The sequence below is a fragment of the Cryptomeria japonica genome, chromosome 5 (genome assembly GCF_030272615.1).
Source record: "Cryptomeria japonica chromosome 5, Sugi_1.0, whole genome shotgun sequence".
In the NCBI taxonomy this organism is placed as follows: domain Eukaryota; kingdom Viridiplantae; phylum Streptophyta; class Pinopsida; order Cupressales; family Cupressaceae; genus Cryptomeria; species Cryptomeria japonica.
This window is the reverse complement of record NC_081409.1, coordinates 813,012,898-813,035,273: the sequence shown is the minus strand read 5'-3', so window position 1 is coordinate 813,035,273 and position 22,376 is coordinate 813,012,898. Positions and strand designations below refer to the sequence as shown.

The following is a 22,376-nucleotide window of genomic DNA, read 5'->3' as shown; positions in this document are numbered from 1 at the left end:
TGCATTTCCTCTTTTTCCACTTTACTCTCTTGGAGATGAGCGGTAAGTGCTCTGATTTCTTGCTTCATCTTGGAGATCTCATGATCTTTGTCTTTTACTAGATCTTCAACTTTTCTTTGGTTCTCAAGCTCTTGAAACATCTTGATAGTTAGACCTTCAAGTTCCCTTCTTAGGTTAGCATTAGACTCATTTAGTTTTTCAACTTCTTCAACTAGGGCTTCCATGTCCGCTTCATTAGAGGAACTATTTTCAATTAGCTCCATCAATTTCTCAGCATACTCTCTTCTTTTTGCCACAAAGGCCTTATACTTGACTTTGAGTTGATCATAGGCTTTCTCAATTTGAGTGAGCCGATGAGTAAGTTTCCTCACAGTGTATTCCCCCATATCTCCTTTCAAGTGGTTAAACTTATAGAAAGGTTGGCTCTGATACCAATTGATGAATACTAAGAGGGGGAGTGAATTTGTATACCTAAAAATATTGAACTCAAACACTTAAATAGTTTAGCAGTAAACTGGTATAACAGTTTTACTAACAAACCAGTTATCACAAATGCAAACCAAATAGAAAATAAGGCATTGACCCACAAAAGCACAATCACCATAACACAAGATATTTTGACATGGAAACCCAAATAGGAAAAACCACAGTGAGATGAAACTCAGAAGTAACTATCTGTAGAATAGAAACTAGATCGGTTAAGATCATACAATGTTCTTCACCAGAACAGATCCTGTTAGGAATCTCAATCTCTGTTAGGAGATAAGTCCGATTAAAGACTACCTTGTGAGAGGATTTCAGATGCACAGTTGTGAACCACCTTGTTAGAGGATTTACATAGGCTTTTCTGGGCCTACTCGGTTAAGGGTTTCAGATGTGTCAAAGATGTGAGTAATCAACAAGTGAATGATCTAGCAAATAGCACAGTTAGCTTGATTAGATCCATGATAGCTCATTGCTAATGCATTTCAGCACTACTTCAGTCTTCAAAATCTCCACACTCTGTTACTTCACACAGACTTGTTCTTCTCTCCTATATCGCTCATACAAAAACTCATGCAATATTAAAAACCCTAACCACACCTAAAACCCTAGACATGATGTCCTTATAAAGGAATATGATTTCATGTCGGTCCAATAGGATTACATTGCAAGTTCCTAGGTTCAGTGTATCTAGACACATCCGGTAACATGGCACAAAATCACTGCCAAAGTGTCGGTGGATGGTGACTCATCACAAAAATAATACCGGTTGGTAACTCATCACAAAGTAATATCGGTTCATACATTTACCTATTACTAGTTCACATTTTACCGATTACCAATTTGACAAAATTAAGACTGGGAAAATGATAACAACCGCTTTGTTTCTTCATACCGCTTGAGGTCTCCATACCGCTTGAGATCGGTAAACACTTTCTGCATAAAAATGATAGCCTAAAGACTATAATACATAGTACCGGTTTGGAACACATACTGGTTAAGCATAACTTATATATACAAAAAGTGATCTCAAAGAAAGTGTGTGTCCATCAATGACAATCACATCATAATCATCAAAAATGCCAACAATCTCCCCCTTTGGCATTGATGGTAACACTTAGGAAAAATTTTGACATCTAAGTGTTTTACAACAAAAAATATGCCATAATCAGAATTACCCCCCCTAATCATATACACTACCCTTTTTCCAAAAAATACAATGTATACTACTCCCTTATAGAGATAAACATGAAAGTATACATAACATGCAACAAAATTTTAAATACAGAATACTACTCCCCCTTTGCCAACAATGACAAAGTACAGCTGAATAACCCCTATTTCCATTATCATTAAAATCATAAGAGTTTATGACAATAAAGAGTGAAACTTGTCAAAAACTGATTTAAAGTCCTACATAAATGTCTTCATGGAGACAGACCATGAATCAAGCAATGAGGTAGCAATCTCTCTTTTTGTTTGTATATGGAAAACCTATTCTTCCATGGCATCCAAGGTACTCATCTCTTGAGTGACCGTTAAGGCATCCAGATTCAGATAGCATTTCTGAAGTATTTGCTGTCTTGGTAGTAGAACCAGTTGAAGTTCCTGCAAATCTTTGGTCCAATTGCTGATTTCTAACTCTATTATGGCAGACTGGAGTTGAAACCGGTGAACAGTTTGCCCATATGTGGTGAAGGAATCATGGGGCATCTTGAAAGTGCTTATGTATGTCTGCAAACTAGTTTGTAGTTTGTCTTTCTGAGCAAGCACATCATCACAGAATAGATGGGGTTGGCAAATCTTACTGAGCAGTAATTTACCCTCATCCATTGCATCTCTTATGTCTTTCTGTGCCTTTTGTAGTTTAGACCAGAGCTGATTTAACTTCTTCACCAAGACAGTGTTTAGATCCTTTTGATGGTTCTTTTGTGCACTGGCTTCAGCCACCTCTTCCAGACATTGCACTTGGTCCTCTACAACTATGCCTAGGAGCTTCAATTGAGCTAGAGAGGAATCGATACTTGGAATATTGGTACCAAGAATCAAACTGGTGAGAGTTTCCACTGCAGTTTGAATCACATATTCCTCCTTTTTCCTCCTTAGCGCTTCCAGTCGCTCATGGGCAAGCTTAATGCTTTCCAACATCTCCATTTCATTTACAGACTGGAGGTCACTGGTGATGTCAGCCGATTTGGCTTGACCACCGGTTGCCTTTGGGGTCTCTACATGTACACTCTTTGTCGCTTCCTCCTTTTCCTTGGCTGTTTGCTTAGCTTCTTCTGCTCCTCAGCTTCTTTCTTTCTTTTCTCTTTTTCCTTCTTCCTTTCTTCTTCTTTGTGCTTCTCTTCTTCTTTCCTCTCCTCTTCCTTCTTCTTCTTCTCCTCTTCTTATTTCTTGTCTTCTTCCTTCTTCTTCTTCTCCTCTTCATGTTTCCTCTTTTCCTCTTCTTGTTTTCTCTTTTCCTCTTCCTTTTTTCTCTCTTCCTCTTTTCTCTTCTCTTCCTCTTCATTTCTCTTCACCTCTTCCTTTTTCTCTTGTCCTGCCATTTATGTTAGTGTATTCGGAGTAACATTTTCACCATTCAAGGCATCAACATCAATAGGGTCCATTTGAGCAGTGACCGGTTCTCCTTCACTATCATACACCTCATCTGGTTTATTAGTTTCCGATTCTTGCTCAGCCTTTTTGTTGGCTTCAGATACATTGTACAATCTCAGAGCTGCCTTGGCATGAGAGTGGGTATCTTTCACCACCTCAGGGACTTTCCCTTCTAGCAACAAGAGTCTCCTTCTTCACATAAAGAAGAGGCCTTTGTATTTTTCCATAACTTCATAAAGTTCTGAATTGGACACATCGGGAAAATATTGTGCAAACACTTCCTCTCTTATTTTCTGTTCCTTCTCTATGGCAATGCACCATTTGTTATCTAAAGAATTATACAAAGAATCAAGTACCTCAAATCTAATTTCTGATGGTGACCGGTCATTAATACATAAGTATTGAATGACTTCCTATTCTACTTCCTCTCTCTCATTGTCATTGAAATCATCAAAATATTCTTTCAAATCACTAAGAAATTTTCTTCTAACATTCTTGATAGTCCTTTGACAATGTGACAAAGGTTTATAAGAGGAAATATCAATATTTACCGGTCCTGATGTTGTCAGTTCATTGCTGGTTGTCTTTTTCTTCTTCCTCATTTGCCTAGTCTTCATAGGCTGTTCATTAGATACAGTTTCCTCTAAGTCCAGTGTGTTTCCTTTTGTCTTCCTCTTCCTCTCAAATACCTTGGCAGGTGCAACTTTCAGTTTCTTCTTTGTCAGTGACCGCTTGGTCACTTTAGGACTAGCTAAAGTAACCGGTGCCGATGCAGATGGTACTACCTTTCCTTTCTTTGTAGAGGGCTCCTCAACCAATGTAACCCTTTCCAGATAGGTGCCGGTTCTCTTCATTTTAGGGTCAAGCGATGAGGCAAATAGGGTAGAAGCATACTCATCTAGCATGTCGTACATCACCTCATAACCCATAGGTTCCACTTCTTCCTGTCTAGGCTCAACAGCCTCCATTATGCACTCATCTACTTTGATGGTAAAGAAGATGTCTTCTTCATACTTTTTGACAATATCACCAGATATTCTTATCCTTTGGCTCATCTTGCATCTGAACTCATCAAAGTATTTGTTCAATACTTCAAGCTAACCGGTTCCAACGGCTTGAAGACTCTCTTTTATTTGCTTTGTAACCGGTTGGTCAACAAACTACTAAATATCTCCAACTCCTGGAAAATAGCCTTCGAAGTAAAAGAACAATCCTACCAACAGTTGACCAAACTTAAATTTCAAGGAATTGTCCTATTTAATTGACTTCAGGTTCACCAGAAGTTTCCTTTGCATACAAGTGCATAAATCAAATGAGGCATCTTCCATAATCATCCGGTAGGTGGCATTTACCGCTATAGTAGAGACAAAGTTGATCCTGTTAGCATAGAATGTCCGGTAACCTATCACCATGCAGGCATACTTGAATAGATCGGCCTTGATGGAATTGATGGTCATTCCCCATTGGTCGCTCACAAAACCGATGAGCTTGTTCATTTCAGTCTTGATGATCTTCCTTAGGGCTGGCACTTCACCAATGTTGTAGAAACTGGTGATGGCATGAATCGCTTATGGTGTGATGTCATGTGTCTGCTCCAAATACATTTTGTCACTGTGCACTCTACTTAGAATGGTGCGGATGTGATCATCTATGAATTCTTCAAGGAAATAGACCACATTGTGAAGCTTCTTCTTTTCCAAGATGTTGTATTCTGGTTTGATCTTCTTGTCTTCCCGCAAAACAAACTCAATTGAGAATGGATCACTAGAGATCCTAGGTCTTCAATTTTATAGTCAATGTAATCTAAAATACCTTCCTCAACTATAACACGAGCGGGTATTTGGGATAATGCATTATAATTTTCTTTTCGTTGGATGAAATCTACTGAATCAAGAGGTGCACTAGAACTAGAGTGCGATGCAGAAGCCATTATAAATAGAGAAACTTGAAAAATACCTTCACAAGTCAGGATTTAGGGCTTGCAAATTCCCCTTCACCACACACTACTTCGGTTCCCGAATTACCGCTTTGAGTTCTACACTTGACCGATTGATATTTTCTTCTGATTCTTCTTCAAGGTTTTGAAATCTCTCTTAGTTGCAAGATAAATCACCTTTTCTTGCTCTGCACTTGAAAACTTCTTCGCTCACAAATTGATAAGTCAAAATGACTTGAAAATTCCTTTTAAATGAATTCTTCACCTACCATAATAAATCCTCCACTATTAGGGTGTAAACACTAATTTTCCTTTTACCATTTTCGGTCTTCTACCAATTGACAGGTATCTCGTACTGATTAACGTCTTTTGCCAGTGTAAACCAAGGGTTCGAAACATTTCACTGTTTGCTACCCCTAAGCTTTTCTGAAGCTTAGTTTTTCAGTTCAGCGACTTCCACACTAGGTGCAGAAACCAGTTCCTCTTGAGACACTTCTTCTGGCTTCTTTTTCAATGCTTTCTTCATATCCACTTGAATAGTTTCAACATCAATCTTTCCTTCCGGAGTGACCGGTATATCATCTGATATATTATTTCTCAATCTGTAAAATCTTGCAGTATGACCCAGTTTGTTGCAATGATAGAAAATCATTCCAGGTGCTCTCCATGGTATGTTTCCACTCTTCCTTCTGCATGTTGCAGCAGTGTGACCATGACCATGACAAATCAAAAAGGTTGCTCTCCTTCTGGTTGCCGCTTGATAGCCACCGCTACTTGACTGATGATTATAGGTATTAAACTGGTTTGGATTCTAGTTCCCAGAGGGTTCAGGAAAAACTCTTTGACTCCTTTGAGGATACCTTCTGGTGTTGTGCATGACAAACCTGCATTTGAATTCTCTATGCCCAAAATTGTTGCATGCATAATAGTTACCATTGAATCTATTGGATCTAGGCTTATCATTTAGAAAGTAAGGAAAGTTATTGTAAGCCTTATTTCTACATACATTAGAAGTATGTCCTTCCTTCAGACAATTAAAGCAAACAGGTTTGAACTTTTGCTTACCTTTATCCTTTGATGTTGGCTACTTCTTTGATGCTCCATCTTTTGTTCCAAAGGTCTCACCTTCCTCATATTTAGAGAAACCAATTCCATTAGTATTCTTTATCGGTTTAGCTGATTCAAGCTTTTGCTCTAGCTTAATTATGCTCTTGTTGAATTTGGCAAGTATTTCTTTTGACTCAGTGAGTTCTTTGGAAATAGCAGCATTGGATTCCTTCAAAGTTGTTTTCTCTGAAATAGCCATGTTTAGTTCACCTTGCATTTCCTCTTTTTCCACTTTGCTCTCTTGGAGATGAGCGGTAAGTGCTCTGATTTCTTGCTTCAGCTTGGAGATCTCATGATGTTTGTCTTTTACTAGATCTTCAACTTTTCTTCGATTCTCAAGCTCTTGACACATCCTGATAGTCAAACCTTCAAGTTCCCTTCTTAGGTTAGCATTAGACTCATTCAATTTTTCAACTTCTTCAACTAGGGCTTCCATGTCCGCTTCATCAGAGGAACTAATTTTAGTTAGCTCCATTAGTTTGTCAACATGCTCTCTTCTTTTTGCCATAGAGGCCTTATACTTGACTTTGAGTTCATCATAGGCTTTCTCAATCTGAGTGAGACGATGAGTAAGTTCCCTCACAGTGTATTCCCCTATATCTCCTTTCAAGTGTTTAAACTTATAGAAAGGTTGGCTCTGATACCAATTGATGAATACTAAGAGGGGGAGTGAATTAGTATACCTAAAAATATTGAACTCAAACACTTAAATAGTTTAGCAGTAAACCAATATAACAGTTTTACTAACAAACCGGTTATCACAAATGCAAACCAAATAGCAAATAAGGCATTGACCCACAGAAGCACAATCACCATAACACAAGATATTTTGATGTGGAAACCCAAATAGGAAAAACCATGGTGAGATGAAACTCAGAAGTAACTATTGCAGAATAGAAACCAGACCCGTTAAGGTCATACATTGTTCTTCACCAGAACAGATCTTGTTAGGAATCTCAATCTCTGTTAGGAGATAAGTCCGATTAAAGACTACCTTGTGAGAGGATTTCAGATCCACAGTTATGAACCACCTTGTTAGAGGATTTACAAAGGCTTTTTTGGGCCTACCCGATTAAGGGTTTCAGACTTGTCAAAGATGTGAGTAATCAACAAGTGAATGATCTAGCAAATAGCACAGCCAGCTTGATTAGATCCATGATAGCTCATTACTAATGTATTTTAGCTTTACTTCAGTCTTCAAAATCTCCACACTTTATTACTTCACACAGACTTGTTCTTCTCTCTGATATCGCTCATACAAAAACTCATACAATATTAAAAACCCTAACCACACCTAAAACCCTAGATATGATGTCCTTATAAAGGAATCTGATTTCATGTCGGTACAATAGGATTACATTGCAAGTTCCTAGGTTTAGTGTATCTAGACACATCTGGTAACATGGTACAAAATCACTGCCAAAGTGTCGGTGGATGGTGACTCATCAAAAAAATAATACTGGTTGGTAACTCATCACAAAGTAATATCGGTTCATACATTTACCTATTACTAGTTCACATTTTACAGATTACCAATTTGACAAAATTAAGACTGGGAAAATGATAACAACCGCTTTGTTTCTTCATACCGCTTGAGGTCTCCATACCGCTTGAGATCGGTAAACACTTTTTGCATAACAATGATAGCCTGAAGACTATAATAAATAGTACCAGTTTGGAACACATACCGGTTAAGCATAACTTATATATACAAAAAGTGATCTCAAAGAAAGTGTGTGTCCATCAATGACAATCACATCATAATCATCAAAAATGCCAACTAGATAGGGAGAGAGAGAGGAGGGAGGGAGAGGGAGATAGAGGGAGAGGGAGATAGAGAGGGAAGGAGAGAGAGGGCAAGAGGGAGAGAGGGAAAAAGAGAGAGGGAGAGAGAGGGAGAGAGAGAGAGGGGGGGGAGGGAGAGAGGGAAGGTAGAGAGAGGGAGAGAGGTAGAGGGAGGGAGAGAGGGATAGAAGAGGGGGGAGGGTGGGAGAAAAGAAGGGGTTTGGAGGAAAGGAGGGAGAGAGAGAGAGAGAGAGAGGGAGAGGGGGGAGAGGTAGAGGGAGAGAGAGAGAGGGAGAGAAGAGGGGGGAGGGAAGGAGGGCGAGGGAGGGAGAGGGAGAGGGAGAGAGAGAGGGAAGGTAGAGAGAGGGAGAGAGAGGGAGAGAGAGGGGGGAGGGAAGGTAGAGAGAGCGAGAGAGGTAGAGGGAGGGAGACAGGGAGAGAAGAGGGGGGAGGAAGAGGGAAAGAGAGAGAGAGAGGGCAAGAGAGAGGGAGAGAAGAGGGGGGAGGGTGGGAGAGAAGAAGGGATATGGAGGAAGGGAGAGGGAGAGTAGGGGGAGGGAGGGAGAGGAGAGGGGGGAGAGAGAGAGAGAGAGGGAGAGAGAGAGAGGGAGAGAAGAGGGGAGAGACAAGGAGGGAGAGGGAGAGAGAGAGAGGGAGAGGGAGAGAGAGGGGGAAGGAGGGAGAGGGAGAGAGAGGGAGAATAAGGGGTATGGAGGAAGGGAGGGAGAGAGGGAGAGGGAAGGAGGGGGAGGGAGAGAGAGGGAGAGAAGAGTGGGGAGGGTGGGAGAGAAGAAGGGGTATGGAGGAAGGGAAAGGGAGAGTAGTGGGGGAGGGAGAGGAGTGGAGAGAGGGAGAGAGAGAGAGGGGGGGAGGGAGAGAGAGAGAGAGAGACAAAGAGAGAGAGGGAAGGAGAGAGAGGAAGAGAGAGGGAGAGAGAGGGAGAGGGAGAGAGAGAGGGAAGGAGGGAGCGGGAGAGATAGGGAGAGAGAGAGAGGGGGAAGGGAGAGAGGGAGAGAAGAGGAGGGATGGTGGGAGAGAAGAAGGGGTATGGAGGAAGAGAGGGAGAGAGATGGAGAGAGGGAGAGGGGGAGAGGTAGAGGGAGTTAGAGAGGGAGAGAAGAGGAGGGAGGGAAGGAGGGAGAGGGAGAGAGAGAGATACAGATAGAGAGAGGGAAGGAGGGAGATCAAGAGAGAGGGAGAGAGAGAGAGGGGGGGGAGGGAAGGTAGAGAGAGGGAGAGAGGTAGAGGGAGGGAGAGAGGGAGAGAAGAGGGGGAGGGTGGGAGAGAAGAAAGGGTATGGAGGAAGGGAGAGGGAGAGTAGGGGGAGGGAGGGAGAGGAGAGGGGAGACGGAGAGAGAGAGAGGGGGAGAGAGAGGGAGAGAGAGGGAGAGGGAGATAGAGAGGGAAGGAGAGAGAGGGAGTGAGAGGGAGAGGGAGAGAGAGGAAAGGAGGGAGAGGGAGAGAGAGAAAGAGAGAGGGGAGGAGGGAGAGAGGGAAGGTAGAGAGAGGGAGAGAGGTAAAGGGAGGGAGAGAGGGAGAGAATAGGGGGGAGGGTGGGAGAGAAGAAGGGGTATGGAGGATGGGAGAGAGAGAGAGAGAGAGAGAGAGAGGGGGGAGAGGTATAGGGAGGGAGAGAGCGAGAGAAGAGGGGGGAGGGAAGGAGGGAGAGGGAGAGAGAGGGATAAGGAGAGAGAGAGGGGGAAGCAGGGAGAGGGAGAGAGAGGGAGAGAGATAGAGGGGAGAGGGAAGGTAGAGAGAGGGAGAGAGGGAGAGGGAGGGAGAGAGGGAGAGAAGAGGGGGGAGGGTGGGAGAGAAGAAGGGGTATGGAGGAAGGGAGAGAGAGAGAGAGAGAGAGAGAGAGAGAGAGCGGGGGGGGGGAGAGTAGGGTAGGGAGATAGGAGGGGGGCAAAAGGGAAGAAGGGAGAGAGGGAGAGAGAGAGAGAGAGAGAGAGAGAGAGAGAGAGAGAGAGAGAGAGAGAGAGAGAGAGAGAGAAGAGGGGGAAGGGTGGGAGAGAAGAATGGGTATGGAGGAAGGGAGAGGGAGAGTATTGGGAGGGAGGGAGAGGAGATGGGAGAGGGAGAGAGAGAGGGGGGAGGGAGATGGAGAGAGAGGGAGAGAGAGAGAGAGAGAGAGAGAGAGAGAGAGGGAAGGAGACAGAGGGAGACAAAGGGAGACAGAGGGAGAGGGAGATAGAGAGGCAGAGGGAGACGGGGGAGAGGGAGAGGGAGAGAGAGAGGGAGAGAAGACGGGGGAGGGAAGGAGGGAGAGGAAGAGAGGGAGAGGGAGAGAGAGAGAGAGAGAAGGAGGGAGAGGGAAAGAGAGGGAGAGAGAGAGGGGTGAGGGAAGGTGGAGAGAGGGAGAGAGAGAAAGAGGGGAAGGGAAGGTAGAGAGAGGGGGAAGGGAAGGTAGAGAGAGGGAGAGAGGTAGAGGGAGGGAGAGAGGGAGAGAAGATGGGGGAGGGTGGGAGAGAAGAAGGGGTATGGAGGAAGGGAGGGAGAGAGAGAGAGAGAGGGAGAGTGGGGAGAGTAGGGGGGAGGGAGAGAGGAGGGGGGCGAAAGGGAAGGAGAGAGGGAGAGAGGGAGAGAAGAGGGGGGAGGGTGGGAGAGAAGAAGGGGTATGGAGGAAGGGAGAGGGAGAGTAGGAGAGGGAGGGAGAGGAGAGGGGAGAGGGAGAGGAGAGGGGAGAGGGAGAGGGAGAGAGAGGGAAGGAGAGAGAGAAAGGGGGAGGGAAGGTAGAGAGAGGGAGGGAGAGAGGGAGAGAAGAGGGGGGAGGGAAGGAGGGAGAGGGAGAGAGAAAGGACACAGGACACCATATGATTGATCTCGATTGTGACTATAGGAATTACAAAAGAATAGAAAGAGGGAGGGAGAGAAGAAGAGAAAGAGGGATGGGGTATGGATGAAGGGAGAAGGGGAGAGAGTGAGAGAGAGAGAGAGAGGGATGGGGTATGCTGGAAGGGAGAAAGAGAGAGAGAGAGAGAGAGAGAGAGAGAGAGAGAGAGAGAGAGAGAGAGAGAGAGAGAGAGAGAGAGAGATAAGAAGGAGGGGGGAGGGAGGGAGAGGAAGAGATATTGAATCTAGGACACAATATGACCCTTGGAGCACAATATGACCCCTAACAACATCTAAGGGATCATAGGGTGTCCTAAGGGGTCATATGACACTATATTATCCCTTAGCATACCATAGGACATATAACGATGCCAAATGGTGTCCTAAGGGGTCATACAACACCATAGGACCCTTTAGAACACCATATGGTGTTGTTATGGGTCATTGGTGTCCTGAGGGGTCTTAAGGGGTCACCGAACACCATATGACCTCTTAGGAAATAGTACGACCTCTAATGACACATAAGGGGTTATATGGTGGGCTAATAAAATGATATATTAAATTTAAAGTTATGAATAGAACATCATACAACGAGACTCCAAGCGAACAAACAATGAGGCTTCGCTAAAAAGAAAGTGTAAGAGCTTGACCTAACCCTAACAGTACTACCTAAGTTCTAAAACATATGATGCTATTAAATTTGCAAGGTTATAAGACTGATCTCGATTGTGACTATAGGAATTACATACTTGATTTCTTTCATTGGTATGTACTGTTCTAAGTTGTTTGACAAGTGATGATCATCATATACTACCACTGCCATGTATACAACAAACTTTAATTTCTTTAGGTGACAGGTGTTGTGTAACAACATGGGAACTCTCGCATACCCACCACTATCATTCTACAGGACATCATTTGTGTTACTCTCCCTCTTTCTCTTCCTACCTGTTGTTTCCTTTTGAAAAACATATTGTAGGTACTCTGACTCATCATGTTGCTTTGTTGACACTATTTTCCACATCTGCTCTGCTCATTAAAAACACATTCGAGAAGAATATTGTTGCAGGTTTCCTTGTTTGTCACGGTAATACACTTATGGTTCAATTTCAAACCCTTTTCCTCCTATTCAATATACACACACAAATCCATCAGTCAATTTTCTTAGGAGAGCATACATGATAAAAATCAAAGAGGAAGTTGCAGACAAGAAATAAATTCACTTACTTCTATAGAAGTGTAGACACAGTTGCAGTGGGGTATGGAGGGAGAGAGGGAGAGAAGAAGAGAAAGAGGGATGGGGTATGGAGGAAGGGAGAAGGGGAGAGAGCGAGAGAGAGAGAGGGATGGAGTATGGAGGAAGGGATAAGGGGAGAGAGGGAGGGATGGGCTATGGAGGAAGGGAGAAGGGGAGAGAGCAAGGGAGAGAGAGAGGGATGGGGTATGGAGGAAGGGAGAAGGGGAGAGAGAGAGAGAGGCACCTTGTATGCTTTTGAGAGGGGGAGACAGTACACTTACATGTGTCTATATATGTGTGATATATATATATATATATATATATATATATATATATATATATTACACACGTATTATATATTACATATATTATATGTATATACACATATTATATATAGAATATCATATTATACAATAGTGCATACATGTTGTTTATAGTAAAAAGAGCACGTATGTGTTGTTTATAAGAAAATGAGCACGTACATGCTGCTTACATCATAAGTACCCTGTACACGCTTTTTAAACATGTAGTACCTCATACGTGCTTTTGACTATTTAGGCTTGGAAATAGGCCTGGATGACAAAGCTACGATTTGGAAGTTTGATTTCCCTCCATTTATCTAATTTTTGATGTGTTTTATTTTATCAACTTGGTTTATCGACTTTGTCATCATCAGGTTTACACTTCATCAAGTGGGTATTTCTAAAATTGCCACCATATTTTCACCCATCTTTTGAGCTTTCTAACCATATAATTTTTTTCAATTTGAACAAAAATAACATATTATTATTGAATTTTTTTTTTCCAGTGTCTCCATAGTTCTCATAGACATAGGTGCACCATTTTTTGAATAAATTTTGATATACTTATCCAAATTTTAAAAAACTTTATATATTATTGCAATGCACTTGATTCTTTACAATTTAAAAAAAAAAATTGTATTTTCGATTTATTTAGTGCAATTTACGCTTCGTGCATGAACATGTACCTAATTTTTTGGGATGTTCTTGATTGAAAATATCATAAAAAAAAATACTCATCAAAAAATTACAAAGAAATACACATCTTCTAGTGCTCACTCTTAACTATCGTTCTACCAAAGGATTTGTCAAAATACTAAATCTAACTATGACTTTTTTGATGCGCACGTCAGACACTATGTTATGTTTTTCAAAAAAATCAAGATCATTTTTTCATGCGCGAAGGATTTTACTCCCTTAATCTTATCCAATTTTGAAAAGGTTTAGTAGTTTGGAAACTAGATTCAGAGTACTACAATATTTTTTCTTTGATTATCTTCATATCTTGAGTGGATGACTTTCAAATTTTGCCTCCAAGTTAGGGTTCACCTGATTTCAGAAAAAAAACTATCCACTTATACCCCCTTTTTGACCACCATCTTTGTGCACTTACCTTAGGATGTCTCATTTTTTGTTGTTCTTTTTGTTTCCATTCTTTTGTCTCTTCATATCATTGTAGAATTTTATTTATGCAAATGCACTGAGATAAAGTGCCACCATGCATTGTTTACTTGGGATCTTGCACATCTTGTGCCTTATTGTATATGCACTACTTATAAAGTGCCATGAGGGGGGTTGATGTTTTCCTTTTGGTTGCCATCTACCTTTGTCCAATGAGTGTTTCTTCCATGACATTCACCTCATGATGTGTGTCAAGTGAGTGTTCCTTCCACGACACTATGTACTTTTTTTCTCTGCACCTTCGATGTTCTCGGTTCTTCGTCATGTAGTTCTTGTTGGCCGTTCTTTTCAGTGTATCTGTCCCTCTCCCTTTTCAGCATTATGGGGAGGTTTGTCCTATTGTTTTAATGCTTCCTTGATTCGATTGATTAGCTCTTCAGGCTTTGGTGTCTCATGCCATCAGTATCTTCAAGTTCAGTTGTTTGCCCTTGTTTCCCATCTGATTCAAGTAGTGTCATTTGAGGGCACTCATGCAGATTACAGTCTTCTCTACCTAGTCATGTTCTATTTTAGTGGAAGTTCTTCAAATCAGCAGTTACTCTTTGACAGTATTTGCATCTATTTCATGCTTCTATGGTGTTCTTCTTTCTTTTCCATCTCTTTTTGTAGTAGAGTTTTTTCCCATGTGGTTTTCTCTATTTTTCTATTTCATAGAAATTTGGTTGTGATTGGGTACCTCATCAAGCCTTGTTATCGGGACCCAAATTTGCCTTCATCATGTAGTTGCATTTTTTGCTTCATGCATTTAGTTTTTTAACTACTCATTAAGTTCATCTTAAGGGGGGGTGTTAGAGTTATCTTCTATTAACTAATAATTATTTATTTTATTATTAGTCTATTAAATTCTACGCTTAAGCTAAACTTAGGCATTTAATAAATATTGTAGGTATTTAATAATTATTTTAATTATTAAATACACATTATCCCTTTAGGGTTGCACATATTTAGGATTGCACACCTTTAGGGTTTCTATTATCCTTTTATAAGGATTGTATTGTACTTGTTCATTTAATTGATTCCCTTTCTGAATGATAATCTTATTCTTCGGAGAATTTATGCTTTTTTGTTTTATGTGCTTCCATTCTTCTCTTGTGACAGGGATTTGCATGCAGGTGTTCTTAGGATCTCTTAAGTTGTATTTCCTCAACTTCTTCAGTAAATGGATATTCAAAACTAAGTATATAAGGAAGATGGTAGTATAGAAAAATATAAGGTTGAACTTTTAGCCAAAGGATATGCCTAGAAGGAAGGTATAGATGATGAAGAAACATTTGTGGATAAAAACACAATGTAAACTATGACATCACGTCACATACACATCAAATGTAAACTCATTGTTAGGCAATCTCGCAGACCTTTCTTTGTTCTTGTTTAGGCGGTTTCTGATAACTTCATGCTTAGGCAAGCCCACATTCCCCCAACTTTTCTTTGTTCCTGAATACTTCTACCGCCTCCCACACCATTTACCCTATAAAACCCACTCTTTTGACCATCGAAATGATCGAAGCAAGCAGCGAATGGAAGCTTGGAAACCGTTGATAAAGGCGTGGAATCCACTCGCCCACGGTAAGTATAAGCTTGCTAATTATCATTTTGGGTTACAATTTTGACACAGTTGTTCTGGCAAACAAAATTTGCTTCTGCTAGTTAACAAGAGATTGGTTGACCTAATAAAATTAGTTCGTATTACATATTAAACACGATCGTGATGCCGTTTCTTGTTGGGTGGTTAACAGGAGTATAGAAATTTGAATATTCTTTCAAAAATGTAAGTGGGTTTGACCAGAAATGTATTCATTTTTATAGAATTCCAATTTTTATTTTGAAACTTGTCGGAATATATTTGAATTTTGAAGTGCCCAGTTGGTACTAATTGTTAGAATTATCGCTATAGGTGCACTGTTGGGGAAGAGCAGGCGATCTTTCTTTGTTCTTGTGAAATCCTAGAACGAGCTTGGGACGAGACACGCAGTATTTCAAATAACAATGACATTACTTGTTTTCGTCGGACTGAGTACGACGGCATAGTATTTATAACATTCCCTTCCTTTAATATTAGAGATTTCACTGCCAGTGATAGCCCATATGGACAGTGCGGAATCCAGAATGAGAATAAAGATTTCTCTGACCGTCTCAAGGGTGATGATGATCAACCGGCTTTTGTTCACAAAGGAGCTCTCACTATGTTCTTGAACATTCTGAGAAATACAGACTTGGAACACCAGGTATTATGATCCTTTACTCCATCTTTTTTAGCTAGTTTCTGTATCATGTTTTAGTAATCGCTATCTACGTTTCATGTGCTGATTTTGGGACTTCACTATGTATATTCTTTCCTATCAATGCTCTTTACCATATTTTAAAATTTATTAAATCAGGATGTGTATACTTCAATATATTGTCTCTATCCACTGTATTCATGCTATCCATTCTGAATCTGATAATAGATTATAGAATATGATCCCAAACGTTAATGAAAGAAAAAAACATTATCTGTTTCAGTCAGGTTAAAATTTGGACTGGGTTTCTACCGTCCGAATATAAAGTAATATTGACCAACAGTTACTTATTGGATTTGTCAAAGTTACTGTTGAAAGAACACATTTCATTCACTACAGATTTAAAGTTTTGAGATTTAAAACTATTGCTCTTTTACTTGTTTGTTGCAATAGATGGACAAGTTTTCGAAGCAAAGAAAGGAACAACCCATTATATTTGTGGGTCATTCTATAGGAGGTGCCATTGCAACTCTTGCTACGATCTGGGTTCTGGAAAAAAGGCTGAGACAAATTTCTCCTATCTGCATTACATTTGGTTCTCCTCTGGTCGGAGATACTGTTCTTATGCAATCAATTGACTGCCAAGGGTGGTCCGGAAATTTTTGTCATGTTGTTTCCAAACATGATATTGTTCCGCGGATGCTCCTTGCACCTTTTGAATCAATTGGACAGCATTTGAATGAAATTTTTCGTCAGAGAGGGAGCATAATGGGCAATGATTCTCTTACTTTAATGCATCCTTCTTCTCCAGAGGCTTGCAGAAAACATCTTGACAATATCAATTGCCTTGGAGAATCCAGCCTGTATAAACCCATTGGTACTTACATGTTCTGCTCGGTCTATGGCGCAGCTTGTATTCAGGACCCTCAAGCTGTCTTGAAGATGCTAATTTTAACATTGCAAAACACAGAAGAAAATGGTATTACCGCTGCTTTAATTTCAGAGCACATAAGTTATGGTGATAAGTTGAGACATGTTATTGAAAGTGGATACTCAACAAGAACTTCAAACATCTCTTCAGAATCCTCCATTGAGATGGGAATAGCACTGCAATTAGAAGCAATGGGTTTTCAGACTCAGGTAATCTCATATTTCTTTTAATAATTTTCCTTAATATATCACTTAAATTACTCTTAGTATTGAAAACCTACATACAATATTTGGAACTTTAATTACACTTCTTTCGAGTTTTCTTTCGTTTTGTGAGATATTAACTTAGTCGGGTAAATTATTGCACAGTATCAATCTTTCACAATTGAAAAACTCTAAATTGAAATTTCTTAGCCGGCAAAAAGATAGGAAAACTGGTAGTTTATTATAGCATTCATTCATTGATTTAGATAGTATATTCTTAAGTTTTCATTTGTTTAGGTGGTTCATTTATTTCAATCAGATAATTTATTTTTTAGATTTACATAATTTTTAGATTTACATATAATATATGAGACTATTCCATACTCCCAATATGTTGCAGGTATCTAACTGTGCTTCAAATAGACTTAAACTTATAAGCATTCTTTCCAACAAAAAAAAAAATCTCCATCAACAAGAGCCACCTATCACTATGATTTCAGATAAATCACCTAAACAAATTGAATTCAAGCCTCTTTTAGACCACGGATGGAAGGGGAGGGGAAATTGATATGACTTTCTTGCATACCGTTTATTTCCCTTTACGCTGTAGCTTCTAAGGATATTCCGTTTATACTGTTTCTTTTTTCTCATTGTTGTTTACTGTGTTTAGAAATCAAGACTGATGAGTTTTATTGTTCAACAGAATAACTATGCATTTCAAGCCCTGAAAGAACCTAAAGATTTGAAAAACACGCTTGACATAGACATTGACAACCTAAATAAGAAGTTGAGCGAGAAACAAAGTGAGATGGCAGAGTTAGAATGGTACATTAAAACGGTCTGTGAGGGCAACAACCGTAGCTTCTACAATGTTTTCAGAGACCTAGCCGAAAAGAGAGACTCTCATGTCAATTTTATTAGGATATCTCTAAGAATTTTCTGGGATGAAATTATTTATATGGTGAAGAATCATCAATTGCCCAACGACTTCCTATTCCAAAACAAATGGATGAATGCCGGCACTGCATACAGAAAACTTGTAGAGCCTCTTGACATTGCAGACTACTATCGATGGCAGAGCAACCGCGGCAGTTATCTCTCAAGTGGGAACAGGCCCGTCCGTCATATGGTTCTGGAAAAATGGCTGGATGATAAAAACCAAACTCGCACAGCTAGAGATAGGAGACCTCGCACAAAGTTTGCATCCTTAACTGAGGACTCTTGTTTTTGGGCTCACGTAGAAGAAGCTGCTAAAGACTTGACAAATCTGCAGCAAGAGCAAGAGCGACATCAAGTTATCAATGCCCATCTCAAGGAAAGCCTGGAAAATTTTGAAGTTTATGTGTCGAAGATGATCGAAGAGAAAAGTATTTCCAAGGAGGTTTTCTTGGAACAGAGCAGCTTCATGATATGGTGGAACAAATACAGACAGTTCCAACTACAATACCCAGATTAGGAATCAAGCTCCCTTTTGCTCAGATCCATGGAAAATCTGAATTTGGAGGTTTAGAAGCCAGGTTTTTATAAGTTATATAGTTTGTTAGAAGTTGTTTATTTTCATGGCCTTTTGCCATGCTTAAAAGTTCTTTTTCCTTTTCAATCTAAATAAGTCTGTGTTTCTTTCTAATAAGAGGTTATTAGTACTTGTGGTTAGGCTAGTATTATTGTTTGCACACAATTTTCATTAACTTGTTATTATTCATTTGCTTTATGTTACAATTCTTGTTCTTATAACATTTTAAAATTATGAACATAGTTAAGCTTCATTTTTTGACCTCCTTTCTATCTCTAATTTTGTCCTTTCTATCTCCAATTTTGTCCTTTCTATCTCAAATTTTGTGCCCATAACCTCAACCCCACTTGCTATACACTTTTTTTATGTAGTGGTTAAAATTTCAACTCAACATCATTTAGATGCCTACAACATGAACTTTGTCATTAACCAAATGACCTTTTCCCACTTGTTATACTTTTTGTAATGTTTTTTAATATTCTTTTTTATAAACTATTCTTCATAAGATTATACATCTTGTTCATTTCTTGAATATATAACATTTATAAAGATAATAAAAATATGGTTTTCTAAGTTGTGTTCTTTTCAATGTAAACAAGTCTATGTTATATTCTTAATCATTAGATTTTGCTAAGTTCTCTTCAACGTAAATAAGTTATTTATTTTAATGGAGGATATTATATCATCTATAAGAGTTCTTTAAACATATTACTACCTTTATTTTTTTAAAGAATTAGAATGGCATAGATTTACACATATTCATGGATGGTGAAAAATAAAAAAAATTTATGTTATTCAATTTTCAATTTGCATTTTGAAATTAAGGAAGCACATTTGTTTAGTATTAATATTTAACGATGTGTCAATTTAAATAATTATCTTTCATTTAAATATCATTGAAACTTATTTAAAATATGTTGAGTAATATAATTGTATTTAATTCTTTATTAAAAGGCGTTTATAGAAATTATAAAATGTATTAGTATGTTTACATTGTGTTATTTTAAGTAAAATTATCTTATTTTGTTCCTTTTTTTTATTTTTTAAATTTCATTTGAAATTAGAATCAAATTGTTATAATTCGTGTTCTTAAAAAAATTTAAATTATAAGCATAGTTATTTTCAATAATTTGTTAAAGTTAAAGCTTCATTGTTTGACCTCCTTTCTATCTCCATCTTTGTGCACTTATCTTCAACCACACTCTTTATAAACTTTTTTTTAATGGACTGATAAAGATTCAAACTCAACACAATCTAGATTGCCTACAACATGGACTTTGTCATTAACCAAATGTCCTTTTCTCACTTGTTATACTTATTGCAATATTTTTTGATATTCATTTTTAATAAACCATTCTTCATAAGACTATACATCTTGATCATTTCTTGAATATATTATATTTCTTGTTCCCTATCAAGATCTCACTCCCATTCTTCCCCCTTTTCCTCACTAGGCCTTGATCCCATGTATGTACCTTGTACCTTATCACCTAGTCTCTTAGTATCAACTCCACTTGACACTCTATCCCTCGCATCCTCTCTTCACTATAAGCTAGATATCTTTTCTCATTTGGTGCAACCACTTAAGTGGAATTGAGACATTGGAACATAGTCCCAAGCTCCATATTTCACATATCTCTTTACTTCATGTGTTCACTTTTACCTTCCTTCTCCTATGTCTCATCTACATTACTTTCTCCACATATACTTCCTTGTTGAAACCATAAAAAATAAAGGGGTTTCAAATTGTCTAAGTAAACAATTGGGCAATTTTCATGGCTTGTGAAATTTAGGAACATGTAACAAATTTCCTAAGTTGTTCATTCCTCTCAAAAAAGGTAAGGAAATGTCTAAGCTTAAGATCTTTGTTGAATTCTTGATGTTTTTGAAATCTTGGTAGATAAGGAAGTGGCAATGGCTCAATAACTCTCCAAGTCCTTGACAAGAAAAGGTGGCTAAAATGTTGAGGAGTTGAAGAAAGAAAGAAGAAACTTGGATGATTTTTCAAGAAGCTCAAATTTTCCTAAGCTCTCAAACCTTCAAAATAGTTTGCAAGTAGGGATCAAAATCTCTAACAAATATAAAGGTGATATGTTGTTAAGGGGTTTTTAATTTCTTGAACCCCACAAAACCTCAATAAGGTTCAAATTTATAAAAATCTTTGAAAACCCAACATGAGGTGAGGTATAGTAAGAAAATTTGAAATGTAGGTGAGTTTCATGTTTATGAGCTTGATAAAGGTCCAATAGAATTATAAAGATGCTAACTTATTTTACTAAATTAAGAAATTTGAACAAGTATAATGTTTTAGGGGAATTAAAATATTCTCAAACTTCTTGAAATTATAAAACAAGAAGAGGAGAGTCCAAAATGTCAATGTGCTGAATAAATTTTACATATTTCAAGGTTTAACTGGATTGTAAAGTGATAATGTAGAAAGGAAGGAATTGAAAATTCTATGAGGTTCAAAATTTCTTAAACCTACTAAATCTCTAACAAATTGATGTTTTGCATTGATCTTCAAGATGAAGGCATGGATTAGTTTAATATGTTGTTGTGGTAGGTTGTAGACCCTTGGGATGATGTCTCAAGGTCCTTATTTCTCTCGCTACCCTAATTCTTAAGGACTTTATTTCTCTCTTTCCACTCTCTCTTGTCTCTAATTCTCCATGTCCCTCCCTAGATTGTAGAACCTTAGAAAGACTTGGGACATAGGAAGTAGGTCCTAAGGTGCCTAATCATATCAATCTCCTTCTCCTTGTAACCCCTAACTTCCTTTTCCTAACTCTCTTCACCCCTCCTCTTTGATCTTGATTTTCATTCCCATTTTATGCTCACATCTTAACAAACTTACAAAATGTCACTAACGATTAGCATGCCCCTTATTCCTTGGTCTCTCTTAGACCTAAAATCCTAGCAAATGATCATTTCAATTATAAAGCCTTCCTCAAAGCACCATTTCACCTAGCTTTTTCCCACTCCAAGATGATCCATCTATTAGAGTTAATTATCCCTCTAGGTATAACTCTACATTTTATAAGGGATTTCGCCACGCACAAGCACACAACTAGCCAAATCATCATCAATGTGGGAGATATTTAAAGATCATAGAGGAGAACTACTCCATAATTTATAGGTTTATAAGATATCCTAAATAATTTTATGTGAAATTCATGGAGGATGGATGCCCATGAATTATGGTCATATTTATTGTGTATTAGTTTAAGTATATTTAGGTTTAATATGAATTCCCACACTCTACTCCTCTAATCATGTGTTTTTTGGAGTATGTTGCAGCTTAAGAGCTCTAGAAGCTAGGAACATTACAAGGACAATAAAGACATCATGTTCATATGAATTGAAGGATGATTGAATAGAGAAAAAGTTGAGAAGGGTGGTTAGAGTCTTTGTAACCCTAAATATTTTAGTAGTGGCCCAAGGATCCTATTGGGATGTGCCAAAAAAATTATCCTATGTGCTAAAAATGTCTAGTTCTTATTTTTTTATAGTTTCAAGGCTTAAACCCATATCCTTGAACCCTAAACCCTAGGGCTCATTATGAATTCTTTTCCCTTTTGTTATAATCACCCGTTGACTTGCTTCAACTAGTTCTCAATTCTTTAAGTTATGATGTATCATTTAAGTCATTGTTGTGACCAACCCCACACATTAGCCTACCATTTTTTGTGGTTTTAAGCCTTTTTTCTCTTGTCATGCATATTCCTTGAGATCAACACCTGTGATTAGCACACAATTGTGCAGTTAACCCAAAGTACTTGTCTAGCCTAACTTTGTAGCCCCACCCACAAACATGGCATATTGGCCCCACCAAGGATGGCAATGCACACCTAGACCAATAAATCTATGACATAAAGGAGGCCATGCAGCAAAATGAAAACATGGGCCCAACTTCCTCGCCTTCTAGTCATGATAATGGGAAATTACCTTTCATAATATCTACAACCTAGATCTTTGTCCGATTGTGTAGTTAAATGAAGATTCTCGTGAGACCTAATTCTGCAACTTTGATTAGGCTTACTAAATAGTG

At 38.9% G+C, this 22,376-nt stretch overlaps 1 protein-coding gene across 1 annotated transcript in view; it reads left to right on the top strand.

Moving 5' to 3' along the window:
• LOC131043056 (lipase-like PAD4) overlaps nt 1–18,271 on the top strand; it is a 47,806-nt gene extending 29,535 nt beyond the window's left edge. The window contains exons 3-5 of the mRNA XM_059221037.1: nt 15,343–15,687; nt 16,135–16,821; nt 17,486–18,271. Coding sequence (XP_059077020.1) covers nt 15,343–15,687; nt 16,135–16,821; nt 17,486–18,271 — 1,818 coding nt within the window. The remainder of the gene's footprint in view (nt 1–15,342; nt 15,688–16,134; nt 16,822–17,485) is intronic.
• The last annotated feature ends 4,105 nt before the right edge of the window (nt 18,272–22,376 follow it).